The sequence below is a fragment of the Sabethes cyaneus genome, chromosome 3 (genome assembly GCF_943734655.1).
Source record: "Sabethes cyaneus chromosome 3, idSabCyanKW18_F2, whole genome shotgun sequence".
NCBI classification, from domain to species: domain Eukaryota; kingdom Metazoa; phylum Arthropoda; class Insecta; order Diptera; family Culicidae; genus Sabethes; species Sabethes cyaneus.
The window spans coordinates 223,388,062-223,410,424 of NC_071355.1; the positions used below are offsets into that span (position 1 = coordinate 223,388,062).

A 22,363-nucleotide genomic window follows, 5' to 3' on the forward strand; every position below is an offset into this window, starting at 1 on the left:
TCAGAAGCCTGGCTCTGCCTCTCACGGTCTCACTCAGTCTGTTTGACAGTTGGCTTATCCGCCCTTTCCAAATGTTGGTCGACATATAACACCACTTTAAAAACATCGCCAAACCTGTATATACCACATTGTCCTCTATCGTGCATGGCAGAAGCTGGATTCTGCTTCATATGTCAGCATTGGATTACCAAAATTGTATCGAACAGATCGAACATTACATTACGCATTGTGATCGGAAACCTCGAAAACGAAAATAAGCATTCGTAATATTTAGTAATAGTTCAGAATATCGAGACTACTCTAATATCTCGTGAGTTTATAGTCACGTGCGTATCAAAATGAATAAATTAGCGCTTGCAGTAGTACTGAGGCGTGCTTGCTGCCAAATCCCGCAACAAACTTCTGTGCTGCTGCCACGGAGCTATAGTTTTGAAAGCGATCTCTCTTTGGGAAAGATTTACCCTTCCAGCAGTTTACGATTGTACACTCCAGCTCCACCCAAGGTAACGGAAAAAACTTCTATTTTCAAAAATGTTGAGACTTTTGTTATGTTCAATTTGGTTGCTTAATTACAATATATACGAACCAATGAAAATTTTATCCATCAATTTTTTTCAATAGCCTTCAGCAGATAAATTCTCTGGATTTATACCGTTAGAAAAATTGCAAATTACCTACAGTCGTAGCAGTGGCCCAGGAGGTCAGAATGTAAATACTGTCAGTACCAAAGTTGATGTGCGGTTTCACCTAGAGTCGGCCGACTGGTTGTCCGAATATGTACGCAAGCGATTGTCAGAATTGGTAAGTTGGAAGACTGTCTATTTCAATACATCTTATAACTATATTATATATGTCAGCAAAAGAATCGCATTACCAAGGAAGGATATCTAGTCATCAAAAGTGAACTAACACGTTCTCAACAAATGAACATGGCTGATGTCTTGGAAAAATTACGTACGTTTATACGCGACGCTGAAAAACCACAGTCAGTCGAATTATCACCGGAGACAGTTGAAAAACTACGACGTCGTCATGAAAGAGCGATTCGAGAACGTTTAGCGATAAAGAGAAACAGATCTCAAACAAAACAGGACCGCCGTGACCCTAATTTGTGAAACATACGCTTCTGAATGTCAAATAAATTGCAGTAGTACGTGTATCCCTCTTTTCTATTATGTTTTAACGATCCGAGCCATCACATTAAACCAAAACGAAGACATTTTGAATTTATCCTTCTTCGTCGCTGCTGCTTTCACTGGGAGGAAAATCCACTTCTCTATTTCGGTCGTTTTGTTCAGCTTCCGCTTTTTCTAGGTATTTGTTTTGAACCTCAAGAATTTCCTTACTGTTTTGACAGTTGGCATACGAATCCAGCAGTTCTTGATTTAGCGTCAAGAATGAGTGTCCCCAGGAAAATTTATTTAAATACCAAATGGCTTCCTCCTTAAAACCAGTGATATACATCGTGGCTGCGATTGCTTCAACGCAAGACAATTTGCACGGTTTGCCGTAATTGACTAGAATTACGGATTTTTTAAAATTAAGTAATAAAATATCAGAAACCGTTTTGAATTTATTACTTACTTGGATTGGCAGCAACCAAAAAAGGTAACAGTCGCGGATTTGGGGATTTCATTTTGTTAAACGGTGTCTCATTCAACCTCGCCCACGAGCAATCAACAACGGCAATGCCGGAGCTTTCGATTATGCCTCTATCCAGCGGACTGACACAACTAGAGCCAACAGGTGTTAGGACTAGACCAGGAAACCTTAGAACTGGTGGTTATTTCAACGCTTTTAGTTACTAAACTGATGCGTACTTACTTCTGACCCAGACGAAGATTAGCAATCAATCCTTGTCGAACCAACTTTCTACCAGAACATTTCTTCGGATCACAGTGATTTAGATCCCACATACTTACAGGGAACTGTGCTGGCTTGCCAAGATCAAACTTGCTCTTTGACGTTCCTCCTGAAGAAGAGGTGCTTGAATCGGAATTCGCTGCAGCATCCTCATCTTCGGTGTCATCACTTGAAGCAACCGATAAATCTGACAATTTTTCTGGCAACTTTTCGTGTTTAGCAGTGTGTGAATTTGATCGGTGTTTTTTCCGAATTTTATTGCGAGATTTATTCATTTCGCGGTGTGACTAAATAGTAATCGACACGATTATTAACAGCTAAAATTGGTGATGATTGAAATCTCAAAATATAAACATAACTTAACTGCAAGAACTGCAGTAAAGGGCACGTGCGTTTCGGACGCCCTTCGGTAACGCCTTGAACTGCCAGAAACTGGTCTAAACTTGTCTAAGTCTGTCAAAGCATACTGTCAATTTTGACAGTTGTGCGAGAGATAATGAAAAAAAGAGAAATTGAGAGTAGGTAGTGCGGGAGCATAAAAAATCGTGTCTATGTGGCCATCTTTGACGAATGTGGTTTGAAAGAAGTGTGTTAAAAACGCGTGTGAATTTCGTAAATCGCTAATTTTTGCGGATTTTGTGCTGTGGCCGCTCAGAAGGATTATTTCGTGGAACCAGAATTAAATCTCTGGCAGATAGTGGTTCCATTAAACAGTACCGAGTTCGGATAAAAGTCAAACCCGCATTGGGCGAAGGTTTTTCCTTTTCGTTCGTTCGTCGGTGTCCGTGTCTTCTTTTTGGTTCTTTTGTTCCCGTTCCCTGCAGTTTCGGCACCGATAGGTTTTAAAGAAAAAAGAATTTGTCGTTCCGTTTGTCTATTCCTTGTCCGGATTCGGATTTTAGAAATCGTTAAAAGCAGGTAGAAATCGTAGCGCTACATAAGCGTTTTGTGAAAGGATAGGCTAAGTGACAGTGACTGCGAGTAACAAAAATGGCCCAAGATAACGATTCGAACGAGATCAGTGCGAAATTCTCCACACTAAATGTAAATGCCTTGGAATTCGTGCCAAGCTTTGCTAGCTCGGCAGCATCCGCGGCCGCCGCAGCGGCAGCTGCTGCAGCATTAGTCACATCGACGGTATCCAATACTACTACTACTACTACCACCGCCACCGGAGCTTCCTCGTCCGGCGGTGGCAACTCACCAACATCCGCCGCGGCTACACCAACGCCACCGTCCAGCAGTGCGGCTCCGGTTCCCATGGACGTGAAGGGTGATGAGGAGGCCAAAACTCCAGAGAATAATGGTAAGTTCGACTCACATATTGTTACATATTTCCTCTAACCGGCGGGTGAAATAAAAGAAGGGGGCGATCAGACGAACTGCGTGGAAGTGACGTGCATTCAGTACTGAGAAAACAGTGGGTCTTTTCTTGTGAATCTTGTCGACCATTCAATGTTAAAGGAATGGAGTGTGAGGGAAAGCCCTTACGTCACCCACAACCTTTCAACAGGATTTAACTGCTTTTTGCTGGTCATCGCTGGTGACTTTAATTAGCAAACGAACGAAAAACGTGTTTCACTAACAATATTGTTAAATATTGTTTTCTAGGGAAGTGTAGCAAAATTGTTACACTTGACATCGTAGAAGCGGTTACTATAGTATACGGTTTTTAATACCAAATTAACATCTCAAATCGAGAGAAAATGTGTCAAACTTCAATGGCACGAACAAGGTATGAGGGGCTTCCAACCATGTTATTCAAGACGGTTTTTAGTATTATAATTTCAATCTCGGTGAACGGTTGTAGGAGTTTAATAACGGTACGATCAAAACTTAATTTTTGTTACACCGGACTGTTGTAGTAAATCAAATCGCATTTTAATATGCTGAATAGAATACCATTGTCGTAAACTGACCGCCTTTAATGTCAGTGTCTAACTTTTAATGTGCTGCATGTAATACGAGAACCGTAAAATTTACAACAACCCAACATTTAAAACATTTAAATCATTCGTAGAACTACCACGTTGCTCTAATAATATTTTTAGTTTTGTCGCAATTGTATGATTAATAGTAACATTCCTGTTAGCTTACCTGTCGAAAGCTGCATAATCTTGTTTTAACTGGTTGTATTTATACCTACTTGGTTAGCAGCAGCCAAAAAGTGTGCTGTTTTGCGATATCATCGATGATACATACATATAGGGTGATTTATCTATATTGGTCATCTCCATTTGATTTTGCCGTAAATGTTAAAAACGGAGTACGTGGGACGTGTGTCCAAAATAGATAAATCACCCTATTACAGTATGTGCCATGTGGTGAAATATATTCGGACAACGAAGCAGCATAATATGCGTTTGATTTAACGCCAATAGGTTTCAAGTTCAATGTTTCCAGCAGAACATTTCAATACACTTCTTTGCAGCTTCTTGAAAATCAAAGTACTCAAAAATTCGTACACAAATGCAAACAAAGGTACGTACACCATTTGGCCAAGCCAGTGTCGAATTAAGGCAGAATAAATTCAAAAAAAATGTAGGTAGAAAAGCTACAAAAAAATGCTAAGTTCTGTGAGGTTATTAGTGCCGCCTAAGAAACTGAAAATTTCTGAACGAACTGATTTTTATTTCTAGAGACTTTATTTTGTAAAAAAACGGGGCCAGTTATATATACATATGGATTCTGAGCTTGAAATGCTGCTTCGAACCATAATAGGACGTATATGTGAGTCTCATGTATGGCCTACGAATAATAAGCAAAGCAAAGCCTAGGTGCTACATTCCGTTATCGAAACTTGACCTTCTGTTTCTATACGACGACAGATTTTGCAGCCAGCTGTTAGAGTCCAGAACAATTGCAGGGCCGGTTGCTACGATCCTATTGACAACAGCCTCTCCTAGCTGAGATTCGAACATACGACAACTGGCTTATTAGTCCAGCATCATACCTTGAGGCCAACTGGAAGCCTGCGAATATTACAATCAAGATAATGTGACTTCAGCGAAGAACCTACTAACTATCCCATGAAAATTGGGTCATTAGCGATCACGTTGAAATTGAGCTTGCCAAGCTAAAAGAAATTGATAAAGTTAACTTTCTCCATAAAACTCTTAAGCATCATGTAGCTGTTTTACTACATGTCACCTTCGATGTATAATTCTATTCAACAAAACATCTACCTGGCACGGGCAAGCATTTACCAGTGGATTTTTCCAACGGATATGCTGAGTGACGAATGCGTCAGGTAGTGAGCACAAACGGTATAAAGTACAGACGCACAAAGAGCGTGGCATAAAACACCAATCGAACCGTCAAATCGAGGCTCCAAATGAGCAAAGTAAGACTGAAGTTTTGAAAACTAAGTTTTGTAATCTACCTGAATTCGTGGAATGTTGAAACATAAACTGTTTTTATACGACAGACTTCGCAGCCAGCTGTTAGAGTGCAGGACAATTGCAGGACCAGTTGCGACGATCCTATTGACTCTAACAGCCTCTCCCAGCCGAGATTCGAACATACGATGACTGACTTATTAGACCAGTGTCATACCTCGAAACTAACTGGGAGAAGTCCTCAATATGCCATATAGTGCTTTAAAAAATTCAATTGGCAAAATATGCGTTGTAATTCGCGAAGTTCCACGGAACATACCTCACGATTCACGCCACTTACTGCTGATTATAGGAAGATTGATCCAGGGGGCTGATATGACGTCATATTTTCGTTGCTCATATGAAAAACAATTTCACAAAACGAATTTAACTAACCATTTTCGCAGTTTCATGTATTTAGCATCAATTGCCTGTCTGGCTATGTGATGCTAAAGCCTTGGCTAAAATCAAACTAAAACTAACAAAATTTAACAATTTTCACAATCGACTCAGTTACCAGCTTGAGCCCATCTATGAAGCTGCAGCCGGAAGCAATACTGGAAAAACATATGCGATTCTTCTCGAAGCTAAAGATGGGCACTAATAGTTTCGTTGTCGAACATTGATGTTATTTGATATGCCACATCCTATTTTAAAGGAATTCCGGGCCCTCATAAATGCTCATGTGGCACTTGAAAGACATGAGGGGATCGCCAGTCATTTTTTAGTTGAGTTGGATTCTTAGTATTCTTAGTAAGAGTCTACATGGTGTGCTCCTTGGCTAGTAAGTGCAAAAAACTAACTTCTGTTGCCATAGCTGATGATATTTTTTTAACTCAACATTTCCAAACAAATTTGAAGTCTGACAAAATTATTTCCTAAAGCCATGTTGCGATCACCCCTGAAATTAGAAATCCGGGACTAAGGTCAATCTATAATCTATACAATCTACAGGAAATATAGGAAAAGTCCTCTATTCGTGATGACATAAAAAGTGACGACCATTTCAGTCAATTGTGCGGCACGTATTTCGTACTAATAACACGTATGGGTTCTATGAGTAGTTAATTCAAACTCGTGAATGATAGACACCAAAGCTTGATTTATGTGGGGACAAGCAGGGAAACCTGATCACAAACGAGCGCGAGACGGTCGGCAGTTTGATGAGCATCTCAATGACGATAAAGCAGAACGATAATCTTCACTCCGGCTCCGGATCTCAAAGAGGCCATCTGAGAAATCACTCAGCTGATGCTTAATAGTGCCACCGGTAAAGATCGACTCCCGGCAGAACTCTACAAACTGCTGGTCAACGCTGCCTACAAGGTGATCTCTTGGACGACGACCATGTACCTATTTTCAATAGCAAAAGATTTCGAAGTACAGTATCTGCTGGGCTTTATGGAGACCCGGATACCACGGATCAAATTTTAACACTCCTAAAAAGTCCTCCAAAAATGTCGGGAGTACACTGGTACGAGCGTGAACAGCTATGGCAGATAATAACGGGTTTCCGGACTAACTGACGGGGCCAATTAAAGCTACCCTGTACTAGGTGATGATACGCTACGTGCGTGTTTCGGGGCAATCTCGAGTCCTTTCGAAAAGGAAAAATGGGCAAAGCGGATGAATGTGAGACCGCTACTACAACTCAGAAGAGAGGCATTTAACAAAATTGGATCACACTTAAATTTCGTTGGAGTATTTTTTTTTTTCAATAGGATATTAGCAGGAATTCTTTCTTAAGAGACTGCTGTCATGATGAATATATAATCGCCAGTTAGAGAATATTCTTTTACATGAAGTATCAGCTTAAACTTGGAATCTCCTACATATAATATCAAAAATTCAACAGTTAAAAAAACCTCAACTTGTCTTCTATAAGCCAAGAATGTATTGTGTTCACAAAGAACCAACAAAATGTTGCTTGGGAGTAGGAAATCCTTCTTAGTGTGCTTCTGGTTTTCTAATTCTTTATGACATTAATAACAACTCTGACCACGTGCTGCCACTAGCAAAGGAATGCTCTGCATCATCCACAAGTATCAGAGGAAGGAGTTGTTAATGAAAAAGATTTAATCTGGATCCACCGAGGTAGACGAACATTCGAGCCCGCGTGCGAGTTGAGGAAGTTTTTGGTTATGTGACCATCGCGAAACAGGTAGTGAAAATTCGAAGTATCGACCTTTACTACTGAATAGGCAACTTTCCATCCTAATAGACTATCTTTACGAGTCTCTAGAATCGAGAAGAGGGAGGGACAATCAGATCACTTGTTTGAAGCGGTGTGCCTAGGGAGAGTGAAACAGTCAACTTCCTAGGGTTAATCCTGGCCCGATTAACAACACATCGTGGATAATGAGCGGGCTTTTCTCCCCACCTGCTGGAGTCATTCTGCATTAAGTCGGTTTATTCAACGATTGACTCAGGCGACTTAGCCCTTGGAATGAGATTCTCTAAATTCCTGGTGCGTGTGAGTGATGTTGCTTACCGACCATTTCTCTTTTGGCCCTTACAAGAGTTGGGAAGCATGACCAATCGTTGAATATGTACAACTCTTTTTGACATGATAGGCTCATTGCTATGTACGGATATTCTGCTAAGGCAGGTGGTTGTACCATATATTCATATTCATATTCATATAATAGACTATCTTTACGAGTCTTTTTTAAAATGCCTTTTTATGTTTAAAATAGATAGTAAATTGAAGATTTTACGAACTCACATCTAAAAAAATATCAATACAATTCTCTGCCTGGTCGTTATACTATATTATAAACGAACAAATGACATACATAGATGCTATAGACTGCGTTAAAAAATACGACCAAAATAAAAAATAATAAATCCTCTCCTGTTCTTTAACCAACTTAGTTTCTTCGCCTCAATTATGCTGTTACCGGTCCAATTCGTTCACCCCGTTCGCATGAAATTCACCTTACATTATTCCAGTTGAAACAACCTGCAGTTTACGATGCATTTTTGATGTTCACTCTCTCAAATAGGTCGGCCGTTTGGCACGGGCACAGTTAGTATTTATGTAATCTTGCTATTTTATAGATTTGTTTTTTAAAGGCGTGCATGAACAGTTCCATGTTTTCGTCGTTATTCAAAATTATGACATTGATAATGCCGTTTTTTTTATTAGAAAACGACTAATTGGCGTCTAGCGCAGGACCTTTATTATACGTTATAATTAGTGTTTTACCGGGAACGTTTTTTCCAATTACATTAATCTTCTCTCTTTTTGTCTTCCTGCGTATCTATGAAAGCAGGACATAGTCTGACATAACTCCGCTAAAATATCCCCTGAGGAGATAGTTATGTAAATTTCTAGACAGTTCACTCGAGGTACAATAAAAAATCAATTAAACTATTCAATAACTATTCATTGTGTTGAAAGCAAAGAGCTTTTACTCCATCGTGGAGATAAAAGAGGTTGATATGTATTTTAAAGATTAGGATTCTCACTAACATGAAAGATCTTAAACAAAATGTGGTTGACAACATAACGTGGCCTAGAGGGTGCTACGACTAAATTTTATTCAAATGGAAATGCGTGTAAATTGATTAAAATATCTATTAAAAACCAATTCTTTAAGGTCAATCAATATGAAATATAAAAAAAAATCAGTTAAGCATCCGGTTGACCCCAGCATCCCAGTTTGTTGTAAATTGTTTGACGATGGCTAAAATATTTTCAATTGGACTAGCGTGTTTGAAGCGTTCTTCTCCTCCAAAACGTTGTTTCATCGTCGTTGTTTCGTAATAGCAGAGTATCGAATACGGCAAAAACAGCAAGGAATAATCGTGTTGTTTCATAAAAGGCTGCAGACGTTTTCTAGCCGCACGTTCACGTAAATTTCCTGCGGACGGTCTCGGTGGCACTGGAAATGTTGGTTTTCATAGTGTACTTCCACAGTTTCAGATGTTTGAAAATGTGTGCCACCTTTCCACTTTCGATTGCCGTGAAAGCTCCTGCTAAGGAAACTCATTCCCATACAATCGAACTTCTTGAGCACCCTCGATACAACAGCCGGGATCGTGTTTAGGTCATTTTGTTCGCAATTTGGGGTCATTACCTTCTGATAGGTCGCCGGTTTGCTTTTTAGCTCATTGGACGGTTGTTGGGACACTCTCAGCCTGTCTGCGACAATTCGAACGGAGAGGTTGGGGTTTTGCTTGAAAGTGCTGCTCACTTTATCATCTGGGCTGATTGTCGACAAACGTTCCCCAACCACCTTTATTGCATTGCTGACAGTTGATTCGATTATTTCATTTGATCGAAAGATTTAAAACTATTATCTTAAACCCTTCCTTCTAACGAATTGCAGAAAGCGAACCCCTCGATAGCTGGGATGCTGAAGAAGACTCCATACTAACACCGGAAGATGAAGAGATGGAGCTGGACGACGGTGAGGTTGATGGTGAAAGTGTAGTTAAGGTATCCAAAAAGAAGCCCCCGAAGGTGGAGGAAAGCAAGAGTAAGAAGGAGCATGTGAATGTAGTATTTATTGGACACGTTGGTACGTACAATCCGGAATAGAATTTCCTTGGCTAGAAATTACATTTTTTTTTATGTTTCCCACAGATGCTGGTAAATCGACTATTGGTGGCCAGATTATGTCTCTTACAGGAATGGTAGACAAACGGACGTTGGAAAAGTATGAACGGGAGGCACGTGAAAAGTCCCGAGAAAGCTGGTACTTATCGTGGGCACTCGACACAAACCAAGAAGGTAAGCGATCATACCGATTCGCAACAGATAAGGAAATAAGATGGTCCTTTGACTATTTTCAGAACGCGATAAGGGCAAAACGGTAGAAGTAGGCCGAGCCTATTTTGAGACTGAAAAGAAACATTTCACCATCCTAGATGCACCAGGACACAAGAGTTTTGTGCCTAATATGATTGGTGGAGCTGCCCAAGCTGATCTGGCGGTTCTGGTTATTTCGGCGCGAAAGGGCGAATTCGAGACTGGCTTTGACAGGGGAGGGCAAACTCGAGAGCATGCCATGTTAGCAAAAACGGCCGGTGTTAAACATCTGGTGGTGCTGGTTAACAAAATGGACGACCCGACCGTGAACTGGGACGTCGAGCGGTACAACGAATGCAAAGACAAAATCCTACCATACCTCAAAAAGTTGGGGTAAGAAACATTTCAAAATGATTTTGATGTTAATGGGTGATACTAATCGCGCATCGGTTTTTCGTTTAAACAGCTTTAACCCTACCAAGGATCTAACATTTATGCCGGTGTCAGGTTTTACCGGTCAAGGCCTCCGAGAGCAGATTGACGAGTCCGTCTGTCCATGGTACCGAGGGCCAGCCTTTATTCCTTTCATTGACGAGCTGCCTTCACTGAACAGAAAAACCGATGGTCCCTTTATTATGCCAATCGTAGATAAGTACAAGGACATGGGAACGGTACTAATGGGCAAAGTTGAATCAGGAGTAGCGAAGAAAGGAACCAATCTACTCGTAATGCCGAATAGAGTAAGTGATGTCCGGTGGACTTACAAAAAGAATGTTTCGGTATATTATTTTTTTTTTCCATTTCAGACACAAGTGTCTGTCGATCAGTTATGGTCGGATGACGAGGAAGTTACCGCCGTGGGGCCTGGTGAAAATGTTAAAATCAAAGTGAAAGTATGTATTTAACAGTGCTTGGACACGGCACATGTATCTAATAAAATTACTCATTATTTTCAGGGCATAGAGGAAGAAGACGTTTCGCCTGGTTTTGTGCTTTGCGATGCCTCAAACCCAATCAAAACCGGTAAAGTTTTCGATGCGCAAGTAGTTATCTTAGAACACAAATCAATTATCTGTGCGGGCTACTCGGCAGTTATGCACATACATTGTGCAGCAGAGGAAATTACAGTTAAGGTAGGTTACAAACCCTTTACAAACTTGACTCTCAAATGTTTTAGTTAAAGATTTATCATAACTTGCTTTCTTCCGTTTCTGCAGGCTCTTATTTGCTTAGTGGATAAGAAGACTGGTGAAAAATCAAAGACGCGGCCGCGTTTCGTCAAACAAGACCAGGTCGCCATCATGAGAATTGAGTGTTCCGGATTGATTTGTCTCGAGCAGTTCAAACTATTCCCGCAGATGGGTCGTTTTACGTTGCGAGATGAAAGTGAGTCCTTTTGTTGTTTAAATCAGTTTTTGACAATTAAAACTAATGTCTCAATAATACCCACAGATAAAACCATCGCCATCGGTAAAGTGCTAAAGGTTATTGAATAAATGGTTTTCACTCCAAACCATACACCAGATGACATGCAACTGCTATTGAAAACAAACAGCAACCACGCTATCTCGTCCTCTGCCGTTGTTGGAAATTTGTCCTTCTGACGACAAACACAAAGAGATCATCAGTCAGTAGAGCAACAACCTTAAACTTCTCGGTAGACAACTCAATGTAGTTTTTTGCACGTGCAACGCCTTGTTCTTGTTATAATTACCTTTTATTTGGAATGATTGCTTCGAAAGTGAGCAAAAGTTCTGTACCCGGTCTCCGAGATTAATTTGCAGCATTCGTTTCGTATTTCGCTTATTCAAGTGAATGAAAAAATATCCCGACAAAGATATATTATGGGCTTATAATTACAATCACCATGTGCAGTAAAAGAGTAACTAATTGAGAATATTCAAATCGCGGAAGCGGAGGACTGAACTTATATACAATAAGGAAATAAGAAAACTACACTTTAAACCAGTAACAATTAAACTAAAATATAAAAAAAATGGAACATCATACGCATCAGGAACAATAATCTTAATGATAACACGATATTATAACGACAAAAAAAAATCCAAGACAATTTGGCCAACCGCCCGAGCGAGAGAAGTTCTTGGAACTGTGTGATAATACAGCCCGCAGGCGAACATGAGTGCACATTTTAATGCGATTTATCGGCTCTTGGAAAGGGAAGCCATTTGTACTCGAAGCATCTCCGGAAAATTCTCGAAGGAAGAAAACGCGTTGAGAGCGATCGGGAGACAACAACGCTGATGAGTAGTAAATAAAATCTATTATGCAAAAACAATTGTTACTTTTAATTTGTTTCTTGATACAAATTGCTTATTATTGTAAGATTTTTAGCTTTTTGTACGGAAATCACTGTTCGGGAAATTACTTATTGAAAACAGAACACAAACAGCAGCAAAAAGCATCAATAAAGGACACAGAATGAGAACGAAGTAAAGCAAATTTTACGCAGAGGTCGCTTCTGAAACCAGATCCAACAAAATACCAAGTGCTTCTCGATTTTTCGATATTGTACTGCACGTAAGAGAATGTTTGGTGGCAGTATTTTGTATGCAAATACAGCGGATGAATGTAAACGGTGTGCTTGCTGCGAGTGTATGTGTATGATTAGGGCAGCTTGCGTATGATGGCCCTAGACATTTAATTTGGCATGACGCCGTTCATTAGAATAAAAATGAATGCACGCGATTATAGGGCAAAATGAGAGTTAATTTAATTAGAGCTACGCTATTGAAAAAGGTTTACACACTCAAAAACACAGCATAAAGCATCCAGCAAGCAGAGAAAACATAAGCAGTCAGCAGCGTCGAGAGTAAAGTGCATTGTTGGAAAAAATGACGGGAATAAGCTACCAGAGACACAAACACACAATAAAATTGTATCGTGAATAGAGGAAAGAATCATGTTAAAACGAATGCCACAAGCGCAAAACAGAGAATGGAAACTATTCTACATTTAATCAAAACAGCAATGAAAACTCCTTTAACTAATTATTATTGCTATTTTTCGTTTTTTATTTGTTTATCTTTTAAAGAAAAGAAGTAAAAATAAAACCTCCCAAAAACATCAAACAATATTTGTTTTCCATTTAAAATGTAATCATTGCAATTCTTAAAACGTTTGAAATCAGAATGTTTCGAAAATATGCATAGGTATATTTTTAAAATTTGTTCTTCGGGGTAATCTGCCTAATGGTTGCATTTTTTGAATGAATAGTCGAAGTTCAGAGATCGGTTTCTCGGGTTTCTGTTTTACTTACACTACTTTCCAGTTTTCAACATTTCAGGCTGTTGGATTATCCACTGTCAGTTCATTTATTGGAGTTATAGCATATAATCTAATAGATACCCATATATCGGAATACAAAGACAAATATTAGTTATACTAGATATAAATTTGAACTATAACCTCGACCTGCCATGGACTTGGAAAATTGATCGATATACGTTTTAAAGTTCCTGCAGCGTATAAAAATACGCCTGTATTCTACATACCGATCGTACCCGGAAGTTTCGCTTCGATCAGACATACCATAACGACGTATGCCATAACACACCTCGATCGGGACGGGCCCGATCGGAATGTAGAATCAAAGCTATACACCCCTATTCTGTACTTCGAACGAACCTTTATTTCGTTCGACTTGTTTCGAACGAAATGTTTTGCCCATTTGATTTTGCTGGCAGAAATTTCGTTCGAAATACCAATCCGTTCGAAATATAGAATAGCGGTGATAATTTAAATAATCATATCAGATGATGGCTGAATAAGCAGGAGTGAACCGAACGAAGGGTGTTTTTGAGCGTATCGTTCGATCAATTCTTGGTGGCAATTTAGAAAACGGCGTGCGGCGCAAGCGCATGAAAATCACGAGATATACCAAAAAACGAGGCAGATTCAGTGGGTTGATCACGTAGCAACGATATCGGATGGGCGATCAAATAAGCAATACTCAGAAGGCAACCGTGTAGAGGCCGACCACTCCGAAAAATAATACCAGTGGAAAATTTTCACCATAAAAATATTAAAATCGGTGAACAAGAAAAAATTATTTTGAAATATCTTTGTTCGATTCTTACCTATTACCTATTTATATTTCATAACAAAATATGGATATGGTACAGGAAAATCAAGTTAAATTTTTGAAATAAGCGATAACCGGAAGAATCGAGCCAACTCCTAGCCTCCTCAGACGACCTAGACATCATTACTAGAAACCTTGGGACGACGGAGGCAATCTACGTCAGACTGAAAACGGAGGCTAGGAGGATAGGGTTACAAGTCAATGCGTCGAAAACCAAATATATGGTAGGAAGAGCCTCCAGAGAAAACAACGTTTCCCTCCCATGGACAGTGACTATTGACGGTGATGAACTGGAAGTGGTTGATGAGTTCGTATACTTGGGATCTCTCGTTACCACCAACAATAATACGAGTAAGGAGATCCAACGACGCTGGAAATCGAGCCTACTTTTTCCTCCGCAAGACGCTTCGATCAAGGAGCACACGCCACCGCACAAAGCTAAGGATGTACAAAACGTTAATCAGACCAGTAGTCCTCTACGGACTTCATACGTGCATTTGCCGTGTTTGAAGGAAAGTGGTTGCGGACTATTTTTGGCGGAGTAGGGAGTACAAACGGAAAGCGGATAGTTGTGGAGGCGTATAAAGCACGAGTTACATGCGATTATTGGAGAGATTCCCATCGTACACGTGGCGAAAGTGGGCCGGCCACGTCGCAACGATACCGGACGACTGTGCAGTGAAATTCATTCTCTTCAAGAATTCCACCGGCACCAGGAACAGAGAGGCTCAATATGCTAGATTGCTCGACCTGGTTGAAGCCGATTTGCGTGTGTCGAGACTCGCAACGAATTGGCGACGAGTAGCCCTGGACCGAGTACGATGGAGAGGAATTTTTGATACGGCATGAGCCACCCCGGCTCTCGGCTGGTAAAGTAGCAGTAGTTCCGGAAGAATCCTTATATTTTCATTTAATGTTTTCTGGGAAATGGGAGCCCATTTTAAAACCATTTAAAAAGAGAATTGAGAGAGGGCTGAAGTCGTGGTCATGAAAAAAGGTACAATTTCACAGTAGCGAGACAACAGGTTAAGCAAGGGGACAACTTTTAATATCTTGGTACTAAGACTGATATAGGCACATTGTTCAGTAAGACCGGGGGGCCCTTTGAGGTCTGCGAAACCAGATCGTTCTACATACCAAAGCCCGAGTTTTTAACTCAAACGTCACAGGGGAGACACCGTAAAAACTGCAGGTATTTATTAATTGGTGCCTGCGATATATCGTTCGTACCTGGTAGCCTGACAACTGAATATACAACGAGGAACTCCATCGTCGATGTCTTCAACTAAAAATTTAACGTAGGTGGAAGTGGATCGGACACACAGAAAGGAACGATTGAGATCTGCTGAGAGTCATTCGACTGAAATCCGCAAGGTCAACGAAAAAGAGGCACATGACGACGCAGCTTAGCCAACGACCTCCGAACTGTTGACGAGAACCTGTCCGGCGACAGATGAAAGTCATGGCGGATAACTGTCGGCAGTGGAGATCTCTGATTTCATTCCTTTGTTCTGCTGGACCAGCGGGCATGGGCCAATAAGTTTGTAGGTAAGTTACTCATTTGATCAGCCAGGCCTTCATGAATTGAATTGGATGGCGAAAAGTCACTCTGAGATGCACCTATTGCGACCCCTTTCAAGTAAGCATAAGACCCCTATCATTTTTACTCAATACGTGCTTACATGCCTTGTATTTACATTACAGCAAGACATTTTTGATTACCACATATATTTGGATTGGTAGCCTCAGATGATAAAAGATAAGCCCAGTATTTATTCCAGAAGAAGATAAAGTGAATAGAGAAATGAACATAAGTAATGTAAGTGAATTTTTCTCACTCACAGTGCAATACGGACCGGAGTCGAATGTGGTCTTTCAACAAGACGGATTGCACTCAGAAGTGGTTGGATGGGATAAACATCTAAATATTCTAAAATATAAAAGTCAATAAATATTTGTATGTACCGCCGATATTCCGAAACACTTGGAAGGTTTTTCATAAAACTTGATGGCATGCTGTTCCTTAGGGGGCATAGTACTTTTAACATCACATTTTTTGCCTTATTTCAAATATTTTTTTCTCGATAACGCGATAAGAGAATCGATTCGGGTCTTTTGCATTCTAAACATTGCACTTTATACTAATATTGACAATTTTGTTTGCATATGTGAACCTCTTCCCCTTTCCCTTACGGCTCCTTCCTCATTCGAAAAAAAACATGATTTGCGGTACCATGGATTGGCGCTAGGGGGTTTATCCGAATTGAAAAATTCCAAAACGACATGAAAGTATATTAAATTATCTCGTGTTTGACCCATCCTTTTTTTTAAATTCGAACGCATAACAAAATGGCGGACATTCAAACATAAAAGAAAGGTTTTTAGTCGAAAAAATTGACTTGAAACATTTCTAAAAAATACAAAAATTGCAATATCGAAAAAAGGATGGGTCAAACACTAGATAATTTTGTTGGCTTTCAAACAAAAAAAGAATCATGAAAAATGCTTGAGCCGTTCTTGAGATATTTATGGTACCGACTTTCAAAACCTGGTTTCGAGAAAAACGACGTTGAAGTTTTTATTTGCTGTGTAATCGCTCCAGACATGCGCGGTACAAATAGCTGTAACTTTGTCAATTTTTGGAATTCATCGAAATGGCTTAAAACACATATGGTCAAAATGGTTATCTTTCGATATAATCAATAAAAAAAAATTCGATTTTTTTTAAATTGAAAAAGTACTATGACCCCTTAATATAAGGGAATTGGTTTAGGGAGCCACAAACAAAACAGCTGGAAGCACCCAGGAAGCTGCTAAAGCTGGAAGGGTACGCGAGATATGTTGTGAGAATACCGGACAACAACCCAGCAAAAATGGTTTTCGCCTCGAATTCGGTTAATGCCAGGCGCAGAGGTGCGCAGTGTGCTCGATGGTTAGACTAAGTGGAGTATGACCTGGAAAGTGTGGAATAATCGAGAAATTGGAGACGGACATCCATGAAGCGAGTTAGTTGGCGGAACATTTAATAATAGGTAGGTCAAATCCTAAGGGACAGCGCAACAGTCCACTGCGACAGTCTTAATGATCGTTTTTTGTGGCAGGCCCCGATTGTTGCATACAGTTTACGGACCGCTCATACCCATTGATGGAATTAAGGCGAATAATTGTAATCCTGTGCCCCAATTCGGTGTTACATGGTTAATAAAACCAATGACCGTTTTGGGATTTAGGCTCCATACCTGATATGGAATAAGAAGGAAACTTCTGAAGAAGTTGTGCCTTCATAATCCAAGAGCCCCGCAATTGCAGAGCAGATGCACTGAGCTCTCAGGTTCAGAGTTACAAAAGCGGCAGATGTCGGATGATACCTTGCCGATATTCTTTAAATTATAAAGAGCGGGGCTGTGTCCTATTAGGAGTCCAATGGTTGTGCGTAGATCACTACGAGTTAAATGGAGTATAGTTTTTTAGCTACTGCAGGGTTTAGGTAGATAAACTGCTAAAATAAGCTCTGAGAAACAGAATAAAATAAGCTGGTCTACAAGCCTGTGTTTGATTGCAACCATGTCCATGTCATCAATTCGGCTTTCACGGCGGATGCGGAGGTGCCCAGAAACGGTTAAGGGTCGATAAATTGCTGAGCGGATCCTTGTCTTAGTAAGTTTGAAGCACATCATTCATTGGCCTCGATTTCGCAGTGCCCGGGCACCCAAAGTAATAAAACGTTGTTTTGGCGGAAGAGTGCTGCTTGACTCTCCGTGAAGATACCGATTTTCGCATGTCTGTATTTTCGTCTCAAGCATATTGTTGCACAGAAGTATATTGTATATATTTCTGCATGAAAAAAAAGGGCCACTTTCCTAATGGGATAGTTCCCCTGATGTCGGGTCCGTAAATTCCGGAGCTGGTGCAGGACCCCATCTTTGAACCATCTGTAAAAATGCAGATGGAAGATCAGGCCCTCCATTTTTCCACATTGAGCGAAAGGCAGTAAGTATATGTAGCATTGCCGCCATGGCTGCAATAGGTATTGTACGCAAGGCACTGGTAACTGAAAGACAGGTCAGGTGGTTAACTTTGTTTAGTTTGGCTTTGGCACCATATGACTGCAGCATAGGTTATTCTAGGTCGAGCAATAGCAGTTTATGATCAAAAGGCTAGTTTAGGTTTCAATCCCCAGGTTTTACCCCAAACAGTGAACTCACCTAGTTATAGTTAAAAAAAGAAATCAAAAATTTCTATTTTAGTAAGTACAGTATAGTCTTTATGAAAATTTCCGGGTCGGTAATAGGCTGGGAAAGGGTTGGAAGAGAAAGGGGGGTAACGGTCAGTGGTAAGGGGTGTGTCCAGATAAGGAAAAAGGCTTTTTTTATTGAACGATCTTCGGAAAGGCTGGCAAAGGGTGAACATGTGCATTCCATAACCTCTGTTCATTAACTCCTATTCCTACCTCCACGAGGTGCCGGCTGGGGTACGCAACTTCGGTTGTCGTATGCTAACAGGAAAGGGGGCACAGTGGCTCCCGCCCACATTAAGATGGCAGCCCCATCAGCGGGATAAGGACCTTAGGTTAACAGCCTACTGTACCAGAACACACAAAAAGTTAATGAAAATGAAAGAAGAAATCTCTCCGGATTATTGGCAACGACCTTTAGCATGAAAACACGGACACGAATCGGAACATGGAATACACTGACCCTTGCCCAGCAGGGCAAGCTGGCTCAACTTGCAAGGGAAGCTAGCCGCCTGAAGCTTGAAATCCTGGGGCTGAGCGAGGTCCGCTGGCCGGGTACTGGCGAACACAGGACATCATCCGGGCAAGTCTTGCTCTACTCTGGCATACGAGGTGAAAATGCTACTCGAGAAAGAGGAGTTGGATTCCTACTGAGCCCAGGGGCACATGCGGCCCTGATGAAGTGGGAACCAATAAATGAGCGAATAATCGTTGCCAGATTTAGAACACGGGTTAGGAACCTTACGGCAATCCAGTGCTATGCGCCAACAGATGCTGCCGACCTGCAGGAGAAAGAGAGCTTTTACAGCCAGCTGAACAGCGTGGTTGAGAAAATCCCGAAGGGGGACATCCAAATTCACATGGGCGACTTTAACGCGAAGATTGGCCCAAACAACGCGGACCTTGAACGCGTCATGGGACGCCATGGCCTAGGAGAGATGAGCGAAAACGGGGAGCTGTTTACAGAATTCTGTGGTAATAACGACATGGTCATTGGTGGATCGCTCTTCCCCCATAGACCAGTACATAAAGTCACGTGGGTTTCCCGCGACGGCCGAACAGAAAACCAAATCGACCACATCTGCATCAGCCGGAAATGGAGAAGGAGCCTTCTTGATGTACGCAACAAACGCAGCGCTGACATTGCATCCGACCATCATCTTGTTATCGCTGAGATACGTCTGCGCGTCGCACGTGTCCAACGACGGGAGGAGAAAGTTGGGTGCCGCTACGACGTCCGCCGATTGGAGAATCCTGAGGTGAAAAGGGCCTTTGTTGAACAACTTGAATCTCGAGCCTCGGAGTTGCCATCTGGTGGAACCGTCGAAGAGCAATGGACCGGCATCAAGAACGCCTTCATCACGACCAGTGATGAAACCCTCGGCAAAGCGCGCAGTGGGCGGAGGGAGTGGATTTCGGATGAAACTTGGAGGAAGATCGACGAGCGGAGAGAGGCGAAAGCCGGCATTGAGCGAGCGCGGACCAGATCGGCTAAGACAGCTGCCCGTCAACGATACGCCGAACTGGAGAGGGCTGTTAAACGTGCTTGTAGGCGGGACAATAGAGCCTGGACTAACTCCCTAGCCGAACAAGGAGAAACCGCCGCCGCCAATGGTGATATCCGTTTGTTGTACGATATTTCTCGCCGCCTTAGTGGTGCCAGGATGAATACAAAGATGCCGCTAAAGGACAGAGCTGGTCAGCTATTGACTGACCGTACAGAACAGCTTAAGCGATGGACTGAACATTTTGAACAACTCTTCCGAGTTTCAAATGTCAGAGACCAACAAAACCAGCAGCGTACGACGCCTACAGTTCGTCGAATAAATCGCGTGAACTCGGAGGCGCCATCGCTGGATGAAATTGTAGCTGCCATCAAGAGTATGAAATCCAATAGAGCGCCAGGGATAGATCGTATTTCAGCCGAAATGCTCAAAGCTGACCCATCTTTGTCAGCACAGATGATGCATCAGCTTTTCAGCAATATTTGGGAAACCGCAACTTTTCCGGTGGACTGGATGCAGGGCATATTGGTCAAAGTCCCTAAGAAAGGAGACCTAACGGAATGCGGTAACTGGCGTGGCATCACGTTGCTCTGTATTACTCTCAAAGTACTCTGTAAGGTAATCCTCAACCGGATTCAGGAGAAGATCGACGCTACTCTCCGGCGGCAGCAAGCTGGATTCCGTGCTGGCCGATCATGTGTAGACCATATCACAACGCTCCGCATTATATTGGAGCAAATCAACGAATTCCAGGACTCTCTTCTGCTGGTGTTCGTTGACTTCGAAAAGGCGTTCGACCGACTCAATCACGAAAACATCTGGGGCGCACTTAGGCGTAGAGGAGTTCCAGATAAGCTAGTCCATCTCATCGAGGCTCAGTACGAGGCGTTCTCGTGCAAGGTTTTGCACGACGGCGTCTTGTCCGACCCCATAAGGGTTACTGCTGGCGTGAGACAGGGCTGCATTTTATCACCGCTTCTGTTTCTCATCGTTATGGATGAGATATTAGTTGGAGCAATTGACAGTAGACCAAATCGAGGATTGCCTTGGAATCCTCTAACGATGGAGCAGCTAAATGACCTCGACCTAGCCGACGACATTGTTTTGCTCGCACAACGCCGAAACGATATGCAGAGCAAGTTAGACGACCTCTCCGAGAGCTCCCAGGCAGCAGGTCTCACAGTCAATGTAGCGAAAACTAAGTCTATGGTAGTGAACACTGACAATTCAACCAACTTTACAGTAGCGGGACAACAAGTTGAGCAGGTAGCCGTCTTTCAATATCTTGGTAGCCAAACAACGCCCGATGGTGGTACCAAGACTGATATAGCCACACGGATCAGGAAGGCCAGGGGTGCCTTTGCAGGTCTGCGAAACATTTGGCGCTCAAACCAGATCACTCTACGTACGAAAACCCGAATCTTTAATTCAAACGTTAAATCCGTACTGCTGTATGCCTGCGAAACGTGGTGCGTCTCAGCGGAGACAACGCAAAAACTGAATACCTGCAGCCTTAACCGGTGCCCTGCGATATATTATTCGTGCCTGGTGGCCTGATAATTGGATATCCATTGAGGAACTCCATCGTCGGTGTCATCAACGGCCGATAGCCACAGAAATTCGTGAGCGTAGGTGGAAGTGGATCGGACACACCTTGAGGAAAGGAGCGAACGAGGTTTGCAGAGCAGCACTCGACTGGAATCCACAAGGACAGCGTAGAAGAGGCAGACCCAGAGGCTCATGGCGACGGAGCTTAGCCAACGACATCCGGGCTGTAGACGAGAACCTGTCCTGGCGACAGGTAAAAGCCATGGCGGGTAACCGTCAGCAGTGGAGATCTCTGATTTCATCCCTTTGTTCTGCCGGACCGGCGGACATGGACACATAAGTAAGTAAGTAAGATCTTCGGAAAGAACAAAATGTATAAGTGTCTAGGGGACATCCTAATGAGGAAAAAGAGTTTTTTTTGCATGTGAAAATTTTCCACATTTTTTAACAATATTTAAACTTATTAGAGAAAAAGCTTCTGAACTAAAGAATCAAAACGAATCAAACGCAACTTATTGGATTACTAGACTTTGGGAACATAAAACTTAAAAACCTAATTATTGTGTGTATAGAAATCCGGGGAATTGAATGGAGTTTATCTCATTTATGTAGTTTAGAGCACATTAATTGTGTTTGTTATGTTCCTGTTTGGTCGGTTTGGTAACGGCTCAAAAATGGCATAAAAAATAATATTTCAATCAGGGTACGGGAGGATATTTTCAGAGGTTTCTAAATTCAGCCTATTTGCCTTTTCCTTCGCCAATAAATATACTTTGCCGACAAACAATTTTTATATGTTATAATTATTTTCTCAAGACTGTAAGTAATCTACTATTTTTTATTCAAAGAACGTCAAAACCGCCTGTTCTTCCACTAGAACTAGGCAATAGGCTGAAAAAATAGATGCCATCGCTTAACGGGCTGAAAATACCCTCCCGTACCCTATATAGGAGAGAATTTTACATTTCACAGAGG

At 41.7% G+C, this 22,363-nt stretch overlaps 3 protein-coding genes across 3 annotated transcripts; 2 read left to right on the forward strand and 1 right to left on the reverse strand.

Annotated features, from left to right (window-relative positions):
- Positions 1 to 225: 225 nt before the first annotated feature.
- Positions 226 to 1,152, forward strand: LOC128742544 (peptidyl-tRNA hydrolase ICT1, mitochondrial). The gene is made up of 3 exons (XM_053838943.1): positions 226 to 503; positions 622 to 801; positions 858 to 1,152. The coding sequence occupies exons 1-3, from the start codon at positions 339 to 341 to the stop codon at positions 1,113 to 1,115; spliced, it is 603 nt and encodes a 200-aa protein (XP_053694918.1). The 5' UTR covers positions 226 to 338; the 3' UTR covers positions 1,116 to 1,152.
- Positions 1,153 to 1,159: 7 nt separating this feature from the next.
- On the reverse strand, positions 1,160 to 2,183 carry LOC128742543 (18S rRNA aminocarboxypropyltransferase). Its single transcript, XM_053838942.1, has 3 exons — positions 1,825 to 2,183; positions 1,585 to 1,769; positions 1,160 to 1,517 (listed from the first exon to the last, which is right to left on the reverse strand). The coding sequence occupies exons 1-3, from the start codon at positions 2,136 to 2,138 to the stop codon at positions 1,228 to 1,230; spliced, it is 789 nt and encodes a 262-aa protein (XP_053694917.1). The 5' UTR covers positions 2,139 to 2,183; the 3' UTR covers positions 1,160 to 1,227.
- A 246-nt stretch (positions 2,184 to 2,429) lies between these two features.
- LOC128744473 (eukaryotic peptide chain release factor GTP-binding subunit ERF3A) lies at positions 2,430 to 13,082 on the forward strand. Its single transcript, XM_053841519.1, has 9 exons — positions 2,430 to 3,169; positions 9,575 to 9,766; positions 9,832 to 9,978; positions 10,041 to 10,389; positions 10,463 to 10,736; positions 10,803 to 10,889; positions 10,953 to 11,129; positions 11,214 to 11,382; positions 11,449 to 13,082. Exons 1-9 carry the CDS (start codon positions 2,854 to 2,856, stop codon positions 11,490 to 11,492), a joined length of 1,755 nt encoding a protein of 584 aa, XP_053697494.1. The 5' UTR covers positions 2,430 to 2,853; the 3' UTR covers positions 11,493 to 13,082.
- The last annotated feature ends 9,281 nt before the right edge of the window (positions 13,083 to 22,363 follow it).

Excerpts from the sequence above, each read along its gene's own strand:
- LOC128742544 (XM_053838943.1), top strand. The coding sequence starts at position 339 with ATGAATAAATTAGCGCTTGCAGTAGTACTGAGGCGTGCTTGCTGCCAA. Across the intron at positions 504-621 it reads ACACTCCAGCTCCACCCAAG|CCTTCAGCAGATAAATTCTC; the intron begins GTAACGGAAAAA and ends TTTTTTCAATAG. Across the intron at positions 802-857 it reads GCAAGCGATTGTCAGAATTG|CAAAAGAATCGCATTACCAA; the intron begins GTAAGTTGGAAG and ends TATATATGTCAG.
- LOC128742543 (XM_053838942.1), bottom strand. The coding sequence starts at position 2,138 with ATGAATAAATCTCGCAATAAAATTCGGAAAAAACACCGATCAAATTCA. Across the intron at positions 1,770-1,824 it reads AATCTTCGTCTGGGTCAGAA|GTTTCCTGGTCTAGTCCTAA; the intron begins GTAAGTACGCAT and ends ACCAGTTCTAAG. Across the intron at positions 1,518-1,584 it reads TTTGGTTGCTGCCAATCCAA|TCAATTACGGCAAACCGTGC; the intron begins GTAAGTAATAAA and ends CCGTAATTCTAG.
- LOC128744473 (XM_053841519.1), top strand. The coding sequence starts at position 2,854 with ATGGCCCAAGATAACGATTCGAACGAGATCAGTGCGAAATTCTCCACA. Across the intron at positions 3,170-9,574 it reads CAAAACTCCAGAGAATAATG|AAAGCGAACCCCTCGATAGC; the intron begins GTAAGTTCGACT and ends AACGAATTGCAG. Across the intron at positions 9,767-9,831 it reads AGTATTTATTGGACACGTTG|ATGCTGGTAAATCGACTATT; the intron begins GTACGTACAATC and ends TGTTTCCCACAG.